We start from the raw sequence: 13128 nt of genomic DNA on the forward strand, positions 1-13128 counted from the left end.
TAGTGGAATTGGTCCAATTGGAGGAGTTGGAGGTCATGGAAATCGATGAAGCTCTTCTAAGAGAAGTGCTAGAAGAACACGAGGAAGCTGATGCAGAAGTTGAATTTTTGATAGAAGCTGTAGAGAATGGTGACAGAGTGATGGACGAAAAGGAAGAATTTCAGAAGCAGGAAGACAGTTACTCAGAGCAACATGAAGGCTGTAAGTGGTGGGTGAATAGTATGATGGAGATGGAACCAGCTTCACTAAATGAAGTGATACTGAATTGGTATCCAGATGATACAGCTGGGATGATGACAGATTTTGGGTTTGCTAACGGAGAACATTGCTCTCAAATATTTGAAGGCCTTGTGTCCTATGAGGCATATTATGGCTACTTTTGGGAAGATCTGTAGTCTCACCTACAAGTTGACTAGCTAATAGGTTTTAAAATAGTAGTATGGAATTGGCTTGTGTGAATGAATTGAGCTTATATCTATAATTCAGCATATAAAAAGCATAACTACGGGCTTCCAGGACTTTGTGTGCTCCTATATTGGACCAAGTCTGAAAGTAGAACATGTTAAGAAAATAGAGTTATGATAAGAAGACTCAACTTCAGAGATTTTTACTACCATCCACGATTTCTCAATTTTCTTGCAGCCTACTTTGTCTTGTATTTTTGTCTAGTTCATCCAAATTAATGATAGCAGAAATGAATCAATTGATTAACCAATAAATCATCATACTCTTCAAGAGGACAAGTTATTCAGGAAAATTGGAAATAAAACTAAGCTTATATTGATAACGACGGGTGCAAAACTCTGCCTCCTATATCAACTCATATACCATAAAATCCTCAAGTTGTACATATAAGTAGGACAATTGCGTAAATAAAATTTCTAGGGGAAAAGGCGCAAGATCAAATAAGAATAATCAAACACTTAACATTCATGCTATAAGTAGATGAAGTATATTCATCTTCCATTTGGCTCAGCAAGCCTGGGTCTACAACCTATCAGCTCCAGAAGCTTACTAAGCCTCAAGTTTTCTGCAGCCAATTTCTGCTCCTTGGTTTCTGCATCTCTTCTCAGTTCAGATAGTTGTTCGAGGTATTCAGCTTCCATTTTATTCATCTTACATTAGGCTGAGCAAGCCTGGGTCTGCAACCTATCTGATCCAGAAGCTTACTAAGCCTTGAGTGTTTAGCAGCTAATTGCCCAGTCAATTTCTGCTCCTTGGTTTCTGCATCTCTTCTCAGTTCAGATAGTTGCTCCCAGTATTCGGCTTCCATTCTATCCAAAGCAGCCATCTGTTCTTCCCAAAGAGCTTTAATCTTCACTTCAAACTCTTCCATCTTCTCTCGCATACGACATGCCTTCTCTGACTCCAGCTGCAGCTCCACCCGCCTTAACCTCCACACTGCTTCCTTCCTATGTGATGACCATGTCTGGTGACCTTCTTCCAGCTCTTTACAGTATTCAACAAGCTCAGATACAAGCATGTTATCACCAAAACCTGAAATAGTTCCATGAGGTGTTGCATTCCGAATAACAGGAGGAGCATTCTCTGGCATTCTCTCGGGTTGTAACCATTGAAATGGAGATGAAGCAGCAACAGTGGAGGGAGAGAGACTTAGCGTCACAGAAGGGGAGGGTGGCCTAATAGCTGAATTGCCGCTAGAGTTAGAAAGCCATGAAGGAAGCATAGCTGAAGGAGGAGCTGGTGCATCAGTGAGAATAAATGCCCCATTGGAGGCAGCCATGAGGTAGGATGGGGAAGGGCGTTCTTTCACAAGCTTCTCAGCAAAGGTCTCAAGGATGTGATCGTATTTGGTGTCGTCAATTGGATCAACTGTTTTGTTGATGTCTTTTTTCTCTCTCTGCTGCTTCTCTTTAAATACTTCCCACCACTTACCTAACCTCTTGGCAGTGCGACCAGGGACTTCTGCAGCAATTTTCTTCCATTTGTTGCCATAAATCTGTTGAAGGTGGATGACAAGAGATTTCTCTTCTTCGGTAAGAGACCCCTTCTTGATGCCAGGCTTGAGGTAGTTCTTCCACCTTTCTAAGCAGGATTTGGCATCCCTATTAAGGGGTTTGTTCATTCGTTGGGACACAAGATTCCATTCCCTAGGGCCATACTCTTTGACGTAAGCACGCAATAAAGCATCCTCTTCAGCTGTCCAACGTTGCCTCTCCTTCATTTCCAAGTGCAAATCCCACTGCCCATTTCTTCAAACCCGAGCCCCTCATCATGAGTCTACAAAATTTGTGATAAATTCAAGACATCAATTTTCCAGGAACTACATTAACTACATGAAGAAGCAAAACTAAGTTGTGAACAAATGTTTTTCTCCCTGAACTGTCCTAAATTAGCCCAATCAAAAGGCCGCCCCTTTAAAAGCCAATACATTGTCAGGTATAAAAATTCAAAAAATAAGGAATTAGCAAGATTAATTTCCCAGAACTAATATCCAATGACAAACTCAATGTGAACAAAATCAGGTAGTTAATGATACATAGATTAGCAGAATTCGATATACTGAATCTACAAAGATACAAGGATAAAGTTGGTATCGCAATACATCACCCAGTGTTAACCTATAAAGTACAGAACAGAGTGCTAAATATGTTAGAAAGTTATTGCTTGAACATTCTAGGAGGCCTGTGCGTTGATAATCACATATAGCACCTGACAGATACAAATCATGAATGCAAAAATAGGCAGGAGGGGAATACAATCACACTCAGGGAGTCAATAGCTCAAGACAATTCAATTCTGCAGCCTCAAGTGCCAGCTATTATTTAAAATCCAGAACTTGATAGGACAACATGCTTCAAGAGTAATTTCATTAAAAAGGAAAAAAAATGTTTGGATCCTGTGTATTTCTTAAAAAAAAAAAGACATTCTTATTCCAGAGAAAGAACACAGACAATGTGAGGAACTTAAAAACATAACGCATTATATATCTGTCTATTTCAGAAGCTAACAGTCAATGTCTTTCAGAAAATTGCGTAGAACCTCTGTAAATTTTCAGTCATCTGCACATTTAAAATTTGATAATGAATCTCCTAAACTTTTAAATTGGCAGATGACGGCTTCAAGCAGCAAAATTTTTAAATGCCATAAAAGTGAATTTTCTGACTTCATAAAAAAAAAAAAAAAACAGATGATGGATTACCTTTACTCTTCCTTCATAGGTAACAATTTTACATAACTTCAACAACAAAATAACGCATCAAACAAAACTCAAGTGTTCTGTATAAATAACAGGACTCCTGGCATATCGAAGGCACTAGCAAGCATGGAGTCACGACAACCACAAGAAATCCACAATAACTAGAAAATACACCAAAACAGAAGCACTAGAAAAGACAGAGAGTACTTAAATAGACCTTAGGGAGAGAAATTAGTAAGACTAGGCTAGATTAGACGAAAGACGATGGGAGACGGAGATCTGACTGCGAGCGAAAAACAAGGGCAGGCGAATTGAAACGCAAAATAAAAGAATAAAAAGATGCGAATTGCGAAGCAGATAATGAGCAGTGTTTGCTTACGTTGTTGGGGGAATTTGCTAGCGTATGCTTCACTCGCATTGCACATAGTCTCACACTTTCACTTTCCTCTCCCTTCTCCTCCTCCTACTTCCAGTTGCTTTCGGAATAACTATGCAATTATACAATGCACTCGCCCAGTAAAATGCGAAAATTGGGGCCCCGAAATGAAAGGCTTTATCGTGAAAATTGCGAAGAGCGTCAGGGATAAGGGTGAGAGAAGAGAAGAAGGACAGGGAACGCAGAGTGAGAATGCGAGAGGGTCGGTATCAGTATGGCAGTAGCAGAGAAATGTACATAGTTTCAGCGCCACAAATGCAACGTTCTTCTCCGACGCGCTCGTTTTTACATTTTTTCAGTTTTTTTTAGGAAAAATAGGAATCAATGAATACTGACTAAAATTTTTTATACTTGTGAAGGATCAATTATTATTAAAATTTAAATAAATACTTATTATATGGTTAATCTTTTATTAATAAATATTTATTTAAATTTTAATAATAATTTATTTTAAATTATCAACCATCTATTCAGACTTAATTTTTTATCTAAATTTTGATAATAATTGATTCATGATTGATATAAACTTTGGTCAATGATCTTTGATTGATTTTTTTTTCTTTTTTAAATACTTTTTGGTGAATTAAAAGTTAAGTTTCAAAAAAACTTAAAAGACATGATTTTATTGTTAGAAAAGAATAAAATAAAATGAATTAAAAAAAAATGATTAAAATGTAAAAAATGATAAGTAAAATATATTCACAAAGAAAAAAATTAATTTTAATTTATGGGTTGGGATCATAATTCTTGAGATTTTAGAGAGTGTGATTATTTTTATAATTGTGATATGTTATTGTGAGTTTTATTATATTTGTCATAAAGGTGAAGGTGATTTAATTTATTTTTATTCTAATTTTTTTAGTATATTTTATTTTCATCATTTCAAACAATCAAACAAGATGAAAGAATATTGACCTAGCTTAATTAAAGATTTTAAATTTGATTTCTGTGTATGCAATTATGCATATGTTATTGGTGGGAGACCTATTTCTCAAAAAGTGTCTACAAACTATTAACCGGATTAATCTGCTAAAAGATTTGGGATATACTGAGCTAAAACAAAAAAAAAAAACTCTAAAATATTTTCCAACAAAAAAAAAGCTCTGAAATATGCTTACCTTGTCACTAGCTTTTAAATTTATTACTATAACTTTTAATTTTCTTTCAAATGATAAATTTATATGAGAAAACATTAATTTAAAACTAATCTAATTATATAGTTAAGTTTTCTTCCTACAAATATATGTACAAAATATTCTTTAATAAAATTATCATGCTGAAGGAAGAATGACAAATAAGGACCTCGTAAAAATATTATTATTAAATTAAGATTTTTTAACACTGATATTTTTTAATTTTAGTATTTCTTCTACTTTATTTTAGCACTAAAATTTTTAATTTGATATTATACAAAGTCTTTTCTCATCATTCTCCCAAATTTATAATCATATACCGAGTACTTTGCCTTTGTTTTGGTAAATGAACCGTGCAACCTCAATATATCACTATATAATTCTATCATATAAAGTATAAATTTAAATTAATTTCACTTATAGTCACAAATAATGAATTTGGGGATTAAAAATGCCATATATGTTAAATAAAAAAAATATCAAATGAACAGAAAGTTTAAGAAAAATGAGACAGTATTTGAATCATGCTATTTAATTTTTGCTTAAACTAATACATATTTATAGTTTTGGTGTAATAACAACTGATAAAGATACCATAACATAAATAAAAAATGATTTATCTAGTTTTATAATATAAAAATTACTTTACCTATCGAAAATTATCGAGAATAGGCATTAACATAAATTTTTTCTATTATTTATGAAATTTTACTTACTTCTTTATTAATAAATAACATAAGAATAAAACGCCATATCATCTTCTAACATTTTGTTCCACCAAAGCGTGTTCGTTTTGAAATTCAGAAGGTACCAGTACCGTATACTTTGTTTTGAGCATTTGTATTTTGTAAGGTTATGATTGAGTGCACGTCCTCTTTGTTGCTTATCACGAGGCCGTCTTGTTCAGAAAACCATGGTGAAATATGAACCGTAAAAAAACCATTTTTCCCCTGTTCAAGGACTTCACTTATCCTATTAAAAAGTGACACCTGGCCGCGGGAGGAACACTCACCGTACGGTTCTAACGCCGTCCAGATTCCCCGTTGAACCATATGATACTGTACAGAAAGGAAAAATTATTGTTTAATTTTCAATTTATTAAAAATTAATTTAGTCCTTTTAATAAAATTCAATTTGATGAGAGTCAATTATTATAATAAAATTTATATTTAAATATATTTTTTTAAAAGTCAGTTTAATCAATTAAAACTGTCTGAATTAATAAAAATTTATGTTTTTAAAATATACTTTTTTAATGTGCAATGATTAAAAAAGACATTAATTTATGATAATTTATAATTTTTATTATATAAATATAATATATTAAAAATATTTTAAAAATGCAAAACAAATTTAAAATAATATAAAATTTAAAATGTTAAATAATAAGAATAAAAATATAAATTTTAATATTAAAAAATTATGTAATAAATAATTATTTATTATTTACATGCTATACGGTTATTTTGATATTTGATCTTTAATATAAGTTATTCTTATTTTAAAAAATTGTTTACATATAATTTTAAAATATCTTTTTAAATATTTTAAAAAGAAGTGTAACGTTTTCATTGTAGAAAATTCTTCTCATTATCAATTACTTTTTATTTAAATTTAAAAATAAAAATAAAAATTAGTTTAATTTTAAATTAATTTTTATACATTAACTAACACACCTTAATTTTAATAAATTAATTAAAAATAACTTGTATACAAAGTTGAGCGAAATATATGACAAGGTAAAATTTGACTGATGGTTTCATAAGCCATCAGTTTTATATGAGTAAGTTTAGCTTGCGAGCCATGTGCATGAGCTAGATTTTGTTGGATACAGTTAAAATTTCACATGATAGGGATGGTTTTGTAGCCTATCAATCTCATGCAGAGGGAGTGAATTTACATTTGAAAAGCTACACCAGCGAGCTTTTCATTTTCTCTGTTTGAGACTCATTTGAAATTTCTTCTCCAAAGCATATCTCATCTAAAAAATATATCTCAAACAACATTTCACATTTAAAAAGTTAAAAATTATTTTTAGGATGTGAAATGTGCTGTACCCAAATGCATCCTAAATCTATTAGAGTGACAACTAAATTTTGATGTGATTATTTTATTCAACTTAAGTCTTAATATATTTTTAAATATAAAGTAAACCTTTTTATCTTTAATGATGTGCCGGGGGGAATAAATAAGAAAAAGTGGGAGATAAAAGTTGAGGGAAAATGATATTTTCTTTTGCCTGATGAGAAGACAAAAATTAGAGAAAAGGAAATAAAAGAAATAAAATATATGATCTATACATTTTTATCTTTAGCTTTTCTTTTTCAATATGAGGAGATTTTGAAGAAAAAAAATTAATTTTTATATTATTCATAATTTTTTTTGGTTTCTTGTTATCTCCGTTGATTTTTAACCTAATTTTCTCCCTCCATTTTAAAATTTAAATTATTACATATTTAATACTTTAAGAAATTAAAATTAGACAAAATAATTTGTTTGCTAACATTGGATAAAATAATTTATAATTATGTTTTTGTTTAATCAGCAATATATAATAAAAATTATATAAATAATATTTTAAAAATCCAATTTTATCATATATAAATATTTTTTATAGATAATAAGGTTATTACACCTATATGAAATTAATTTTTTTTATTTTCTTTCGCTCAACCAAACATAAAAATAGAAAATTATATTTCTTTACTTTTTTCTTCTCTCCGTTTTTTATTCTCTTTATTTTCTCTTATGAGCCAAGCACACAGCATAAGTGATATTTTTAACTTTGCCTCTCAAATTTGTAATTTTATATTATTAAATTCACAACTCATTTTTTATTTTAATAAGAATCACAAATTTTAATAATTAAATTTTAAAATTAACACTTTGAAGGTTAATAAAAAAAGGGAAAGCAACATATTATTATTAGAATAGTAACAAAAATTTACAATTTTGTCTCCCAAAATCATGAATTTGCAACTCACTTTTTAGTTTTAATAGGAACAAAAATATTAATTTTTAAATTTTAAAAATAACATGTCATTATTTAAACAATTTTAAAATTTACAACTTTATCTTCCAAATTTGTATTGTCATATTCTTGAACTTGCAACTCATTTTTCCAATCTCAGTGGGGAATATAAATCATAATGATTAAGTAGATTTGCATCCGATGCTTATCACCGTGTGCTCGTCAGGGCCAAGAGCAATCCTAACCCTCCATTTTCAGTCAAAATTAATTTCTATCATTCATTTAAATTAATTTTAAAATATTTTTAATATTATATTTATTAATATAAAAATATATAAAATATATAAAATTTTAGTAAATCTGTTCATTACCAATTTAGCCAATATAGACTTAATCTCTTAGTAGTTCAATTTAATAATAAAAATTTTTGTAATTTTACAAGTAAACTATCCAAATAAATTTTAGATAGTTCAGGTATAGTATAGACGACCTAATTTAATATTAAAAAATTTATAAATGTTACAAATTAACCATTTAAATATATTCTTAATAGTCCAGATTTAATATTAAAATTTTTATACCCTTTATTTTAATAAATATAACATTAAAAATGTTTAAAAATTAATTTAAAAGAATGATAGAGGTCATTTTAAGTTGAAATGGAGGGTCAGGATGAGCACTCGATGCCCAAATGCAGCATGATTAAATTTTGACAAGAAATTTGCAAATTTGGCTTCCAAATGTGCAACTTTGACCAACTAAATTTCCAACTTATTCTCCCTTTTACATTGATATAATCAAATTTTAATGATTAAATTTATGAAGGAACATGCCATTATTTGTAAACTTCCAGGATTTCCTACTTTATATCCTAATTTTACAACTTTAGTTCTAAATATTCTCTTAGATGATATTATATAAAAATACCAGTTAAGGACTTGAGGGATTTCCTTTACCTTTTAAAATTTGTTAGCAATTTACTTAAATGAAATGATCTCATTGGAATTTAAGTGTCATTCCCCATATTTTTAAAAATAAAATTATAAATATGGGGATTAATATTTAAAATATAGAGACTAATATTTTAAATGGTTAAAACTATAAGAACAAAATTTTATCGAATTAAAATTTAAAAATTAAATTACAACTAAATCAAAATCGTACGAACCAAATGAATGAATGATTAATTTTCTATAAAAAAAAATACTCCATTTAGTGTCAGTAAAAAATCCATTTATTAGTGCATGATTATACTAATAAATGATTAAATGTACCACCAGCTCTATCTATTATAATAGGTTATTGTTAACTAATTTATATTTCTAAAAAATTTTGTTAAAATCTTGATTTTTTTAAAATTTTCACATTTTCTAATCGTTTGTTAAGTATAATAAATATAAAATTTGACTTATTTCAAAATACTTTTATTAATTACTCAATAAAATAAGGATGTAATTGAAAAAAATATATATAACACATACTCAATCCCTTAATTTTAAATCAAACAAAGCTTATTAAAAATGAATTATTTTACAATCAAAGGGAGTATACATACCTTTCACTGTTTCATATCCCACTAAAGAAAACTGTTTCTTAATTCATATCCCCGGTTATTTGTAAATTTACTCTTCCTTAGTCACAATTGACCATCTTGATGTCTAATGGCAATCATTAATTATTTGCCCGTAATTGACATGGGGCCTAGAGAAAAGTGGATGACTCTGATGGGAGTTTTCTAGGAGGTTGGCTAGACAAAGTGTGTGCAGATTTTGGCTTTCTGGCAGAGGCATATGTTGTCAAAAGGGCTGTTAGGCTTGCCCAATGTTGGCCTGGTGTGGATTGCATTTTTGAAACATGCTGTTCTGAACTATTAATTAAACATTTGCGCTCTCAGATCGCTGCGTTCTTGTGCTTGGCAATTCAACACGTTGGTTCATGACTTGTTGGATATGATTGAGTCCTTTATCTTTCTCTTTTGTTTCTGGGAGAGGAAATCAACCAACAAATTGTTGGAATATTATTTATGAATTAGCATTAATTAATAAGCCCAATAAATTGGTCCTTATGATCTTGTGTGGACCGTGATAGGTGGACCACACAAGTGAGCCCAATGGGCAGAGGCCCAACCCACAACCCAGTAGCCGTCAGTTATTTCCTATCTCTTAACTGACTGAGTCAGAGATAATAGATAATATAATTATTTAATTATATTAATAAGGCGGTTACCGATCTGATCTATATAAGACGATTAGTCGGTAACCACAAAGATACGACTCATTTTCTTCTACTTCCATTATCTCTGAACTCTCTGAAGGCTCTGGGGACCTGAGGGTTGTGTACCTGCCTATACTCGAGGTAATCGAGATCTCTCTAGCACTCATGGATTCTTCAGGTACGCATACATTACTTTACTTATCTATATAAATTGAGATATTAACATACAACACGTGGCATCAGAGCCTGGTTACAAATATCAATCTATATATCTCAATTTATTATTCATTTTATGCGTATGAGCATATTCTGAAAGCCTTAATGAGAACGTGATTTTCTGAGCTAAACCCGCCACTTTCTAAACCGGTCCTCGAAGCCCCGTCGGAGTCTGGCTTCGAGTTCTGCACGTCGGTTCAAGCTACAAATCATGGCGTAATCTGGACTGGTGGGGTGAGAGAGGCGTCGCCGAAGGCGGGAACACGCGACCTTCAGATCTTCAATCTGGACTGGTGCGGTGAGCGTGGAGGAGTCACCGGAGTCTCCCTATCTCGATCTCCGGCGTTTTCTCCCCTCCTCAGGTTCACGTTGCCGTCGCTCGGCGCCCACCCCATGGCTGTTCTGGCTCGCGGCAGCAAAGGAGGCTGCAACAGGGTCATGAAGGTTGTGAGCCCAAAATTTCATTTGGGCCCAGCTCATAAAAAAAAAAGAAAAGGGAAGGGGAGGAAGAATGGGCCGTAGTTTCACTTAACAGTATTGGGCCTTACTCTCGGCCCAGTAGTACCAAAAAAAAAAATCAATTCTGTTAATTGCGTTTCGTCCCCAGTTTTAATTACCTCCTTTGGCCCAAAATTTATCGAATTTACGAATTAGCCTGATGATATTTCTGGAAATTACAGCATAGTGCCTTAACTTCTAGAATTGTAATTTTGACCCAAATCTCTTCCAGAATTACTTATTTACCCCTAATTACCTTTCAAAATTTTACTTAAGTCCTAGATTCGTTTCCTAATTCCTAAAAGACCCTAAGGACTTTTAAAAATTATGTTGTTTTGTCCTAAGGTCATAAAATTTGTGACTTTGTGAATTATTGATGATACTCAGGATCTTGTAGCATTGATAATGGACATACCCCATAGGTGTGACATTATTAATGTGATTTTGATGGTTGGTTTGAGGATAGGCTAATAGCACTCCTTTAATGTGTTAGATATTTGTTGTACCCTATAGGTATGAAAATGTTTAATGCATTATTTTGTATGGACTTTTGTGTGAGCTAAATCTTTATGGTATATGAGCCTCCTTAGTGCATGGTTATAGTTGCATAATTGATAATCGCTTGTTGGGAATTCTGTTTTATAATTATGTTGTGCACGCATAATTAATATTTCCCATTTTCTGTTTTGTGATTTCAGTTTCTGCTTTTACGCAACTATCCTTTGTGAAGGCTCTTAATGGAACTAACTATGATGACTGGAAAGAGTCTCTCAATATGTATCTGACCATTTCTGAGAAAGATTTAGCTCTGAGAGAGCCCAAGCCTGCGGATCTCTCTTCCGAGTCCAGTGCTTCTGAAATAGCCTTCCATAAACAATGGAGTGAGTCCAACCGGATTGTCTAGCGATCATCAAGTACACAATTGAAAAGGGAATTAGGGACAGCATTCCTGAAAATGATACTGCAGTGGAGTACTTGAAAGCTATTGGTAACAAATACAAAAAGCTTGACAAGACTCAAAAGAACTACTATCTGTCACTTCTTGACAATACTCGATACGACGGAGTTTCTGGTGTCAGGGAGCACATTCTGAAGCTTGTTCATTACTATAACAAGCTTAAGTCATATGGGATTGATTTGGGTGAAAGCACCTTGGTTTACCGTGTTCTTCAATCACTGCCATCAGAGTACGCATTCTTGAGGACTTCATACAACTCACAAGAAGCTGAATGGTCTGTTGACCAGATGATATCGATAGTCACTCAAGAAGAGGAAGCTATAAAGAAGAATTCCTCTCACTCCATAAACTATGTTTCCCATGGCTCTAGCAGCAAATCTGGAGGGTCACATAAGAAAAAGGGGAAGAAGCATGATGCCCCAAAGCCTAATAATCCAACCTTTAAGAAGGATGGTGATAAGAGTGAGAAATCGAGGAAGAAACCCTTTAAAGGGTTATGCAATTATTGCAAGAAACCGGGTCACATTAAAGCTAATTGCTTCAAATTGAAGAACAAACAAGAAAGTGAAGGTACAACTCTTCAAACTGCCCCTCTAGCTCTAGTTTGTTTTGAATCTAACACCATTGAAACTTCCTTTGACTCATGGTGGCTGGATTCTGGTGCCACTGTACATGTTGTGAATTCTCCACAGGGGCTAAGAAACCAGAAGGTTCCAAGTGAGGCACAGAGGTCAGTCTTTGGCATAGCAGGGAGCAAGGCATCGGTTGAATGCATTGGAACTATTTCTTTGTATTTAAATTCTGGTCATGTTTTACATTTGAACAATGTTGTTTATGTACCTTCTGCGAAGAGGAATTTAATTTCAACTTCTGCATTGGATATTTGTGGCTATTCATTCTTCCAAGGAAATGGGAAAATTGACATTTGTTTTGATTCCATTAATGTTGGTGTCGCTTCCTTGATATATGGTTTATATCGATTGAATGATTGGTCACTTGAACTTCCTAATCTTCATGTCAATGCTGCTATTGGGCATAAACGTCAAAGGCCCAATGATAATTCCTCTATGTTATGGCATCGTCGTTTGGGTCATATCTCTAGAGAGAGATTGGAACGCATGATCAAGCAAGGCGTCTTACGAGACCTTGATTTCTCAGATTTTGAGACTTGTGTTGACTGTATAAAGGGAAAATTCCCTGCTAGAGCTAGAACCAAAGGGGCAAAGAGGTCTGAAAATACTTTAGACCTAATCCATACTGATATCTGTGGACCTATCACGCCTCCGGCTATGGGTGGTTCAGATATTTCATCACCTTCACGGATGATTACTCTCGTCATGGATGGATTGAACTCTTGCGTGAAAAGGGCGAGTCCCTTAATGCATTCAAGACCTTTAAAGCAGCAGTCGAATTGAAATCTGGCAAGTTGATCAAGTGTGTGAGATCTGATAGAGGAGGAGAATTTTATGGGAGATATACTGAGACTGGTAGGAACCCTGGGCCATTTGCTTTGTACCTTCAAGAGCATGGCATTGAAGCTCA

At 32.6% G+C, this 13128-nt stretch overlaps 2 protein-coding genes across 2 annotated transcripts; one reads left to right on the forward strand and one right to left on the reverse strand.

Annotated features, from left to right (window-relative positions):
- Positions 1-757: 757 nt before the first annotated feature.
- LOC129302025 (transcription factor AS1-like) lies at positions 758-3852 on the reverse strand. The gene is made up of 2 exons (XM_054940689.1): positions 3540-3852; positions 758-2241 (listed from the first exon to the last, which is right to left on the reverse strand). The coding sequence occupies exon 2, from the start codon at positions 2183-2185 to the stop codon at positions 1112-1114; it is 1074 nt and encodes a 357-aa protein (XP_054796664.1). The 5' UTR covers positions 2186-2241; positions 3540-3852; the 3' UTR covers positions 758-1111.
- Positions 3853-11641: 7789 nt separating this feature from the next.
- LOC129300194 (uncharacterized) lies at positions 11642-12643 on the forward strand. Its single transcript, XM_054938737.1, has 2 exons — positions 11642-12156; positions 12279-12643. The coding sequence occupies exons 1-2, from the start codon at positions 11874-11876 to the stop codon at positions 12305-12307; spliced, it is 312 nt and encodes a 103-aa protein (XP_054794712.1). The 5' UTR covers positions 11642-11873; the 3' UTR covers positions 12308-12643.
- The last annotated feature ends 485 nt before the right edge of the window (positions 12644-13128 follow it).

This window comes from Prosopis cineraria, unplaced genomic scaffold, assembly GCF_029017545.1.
Source record: "Prosopis cineraria cultivar Desert tree isolate PC_DT_omini unplaced genomic scaffold, ASM2901754v1 PC2, whole genome shotgun sequence".
NCBI classification, from domain to species: Eukaryota; Viridiplantae; Streptophyta; class Magnoliopsida; order Fabales; family Fabaceae; genus Prosopis; species Prosopis cineraria.

What these genes read in the sequence shown, in the direction of transcription:
- LOC129302025 (XM_054940689.1), bottom strand. Translation starts at nt 2,185, where the DNA reads ATGAAGGAGAGGCAACGTTGGACAGCTGAAGAGGATGCTTTATTGCGT.
- LOC129300194 (XM_054938737.1), top strand. Translation starts at nt 11,874, where the DNA reads ATGATATCGATAGTCACTCAAGAAGAGGAAGCTATAAAGAAGAATTCC. An exon ending in GAACAAACAAGAAAGTGAAG is followed by an intron (nt 12,157 to 12,278) that starts GTACAACTCTTC and finishes AATTCTCCACAG; the next exon opens with GGGCTAAGAAACCAGAAGGT.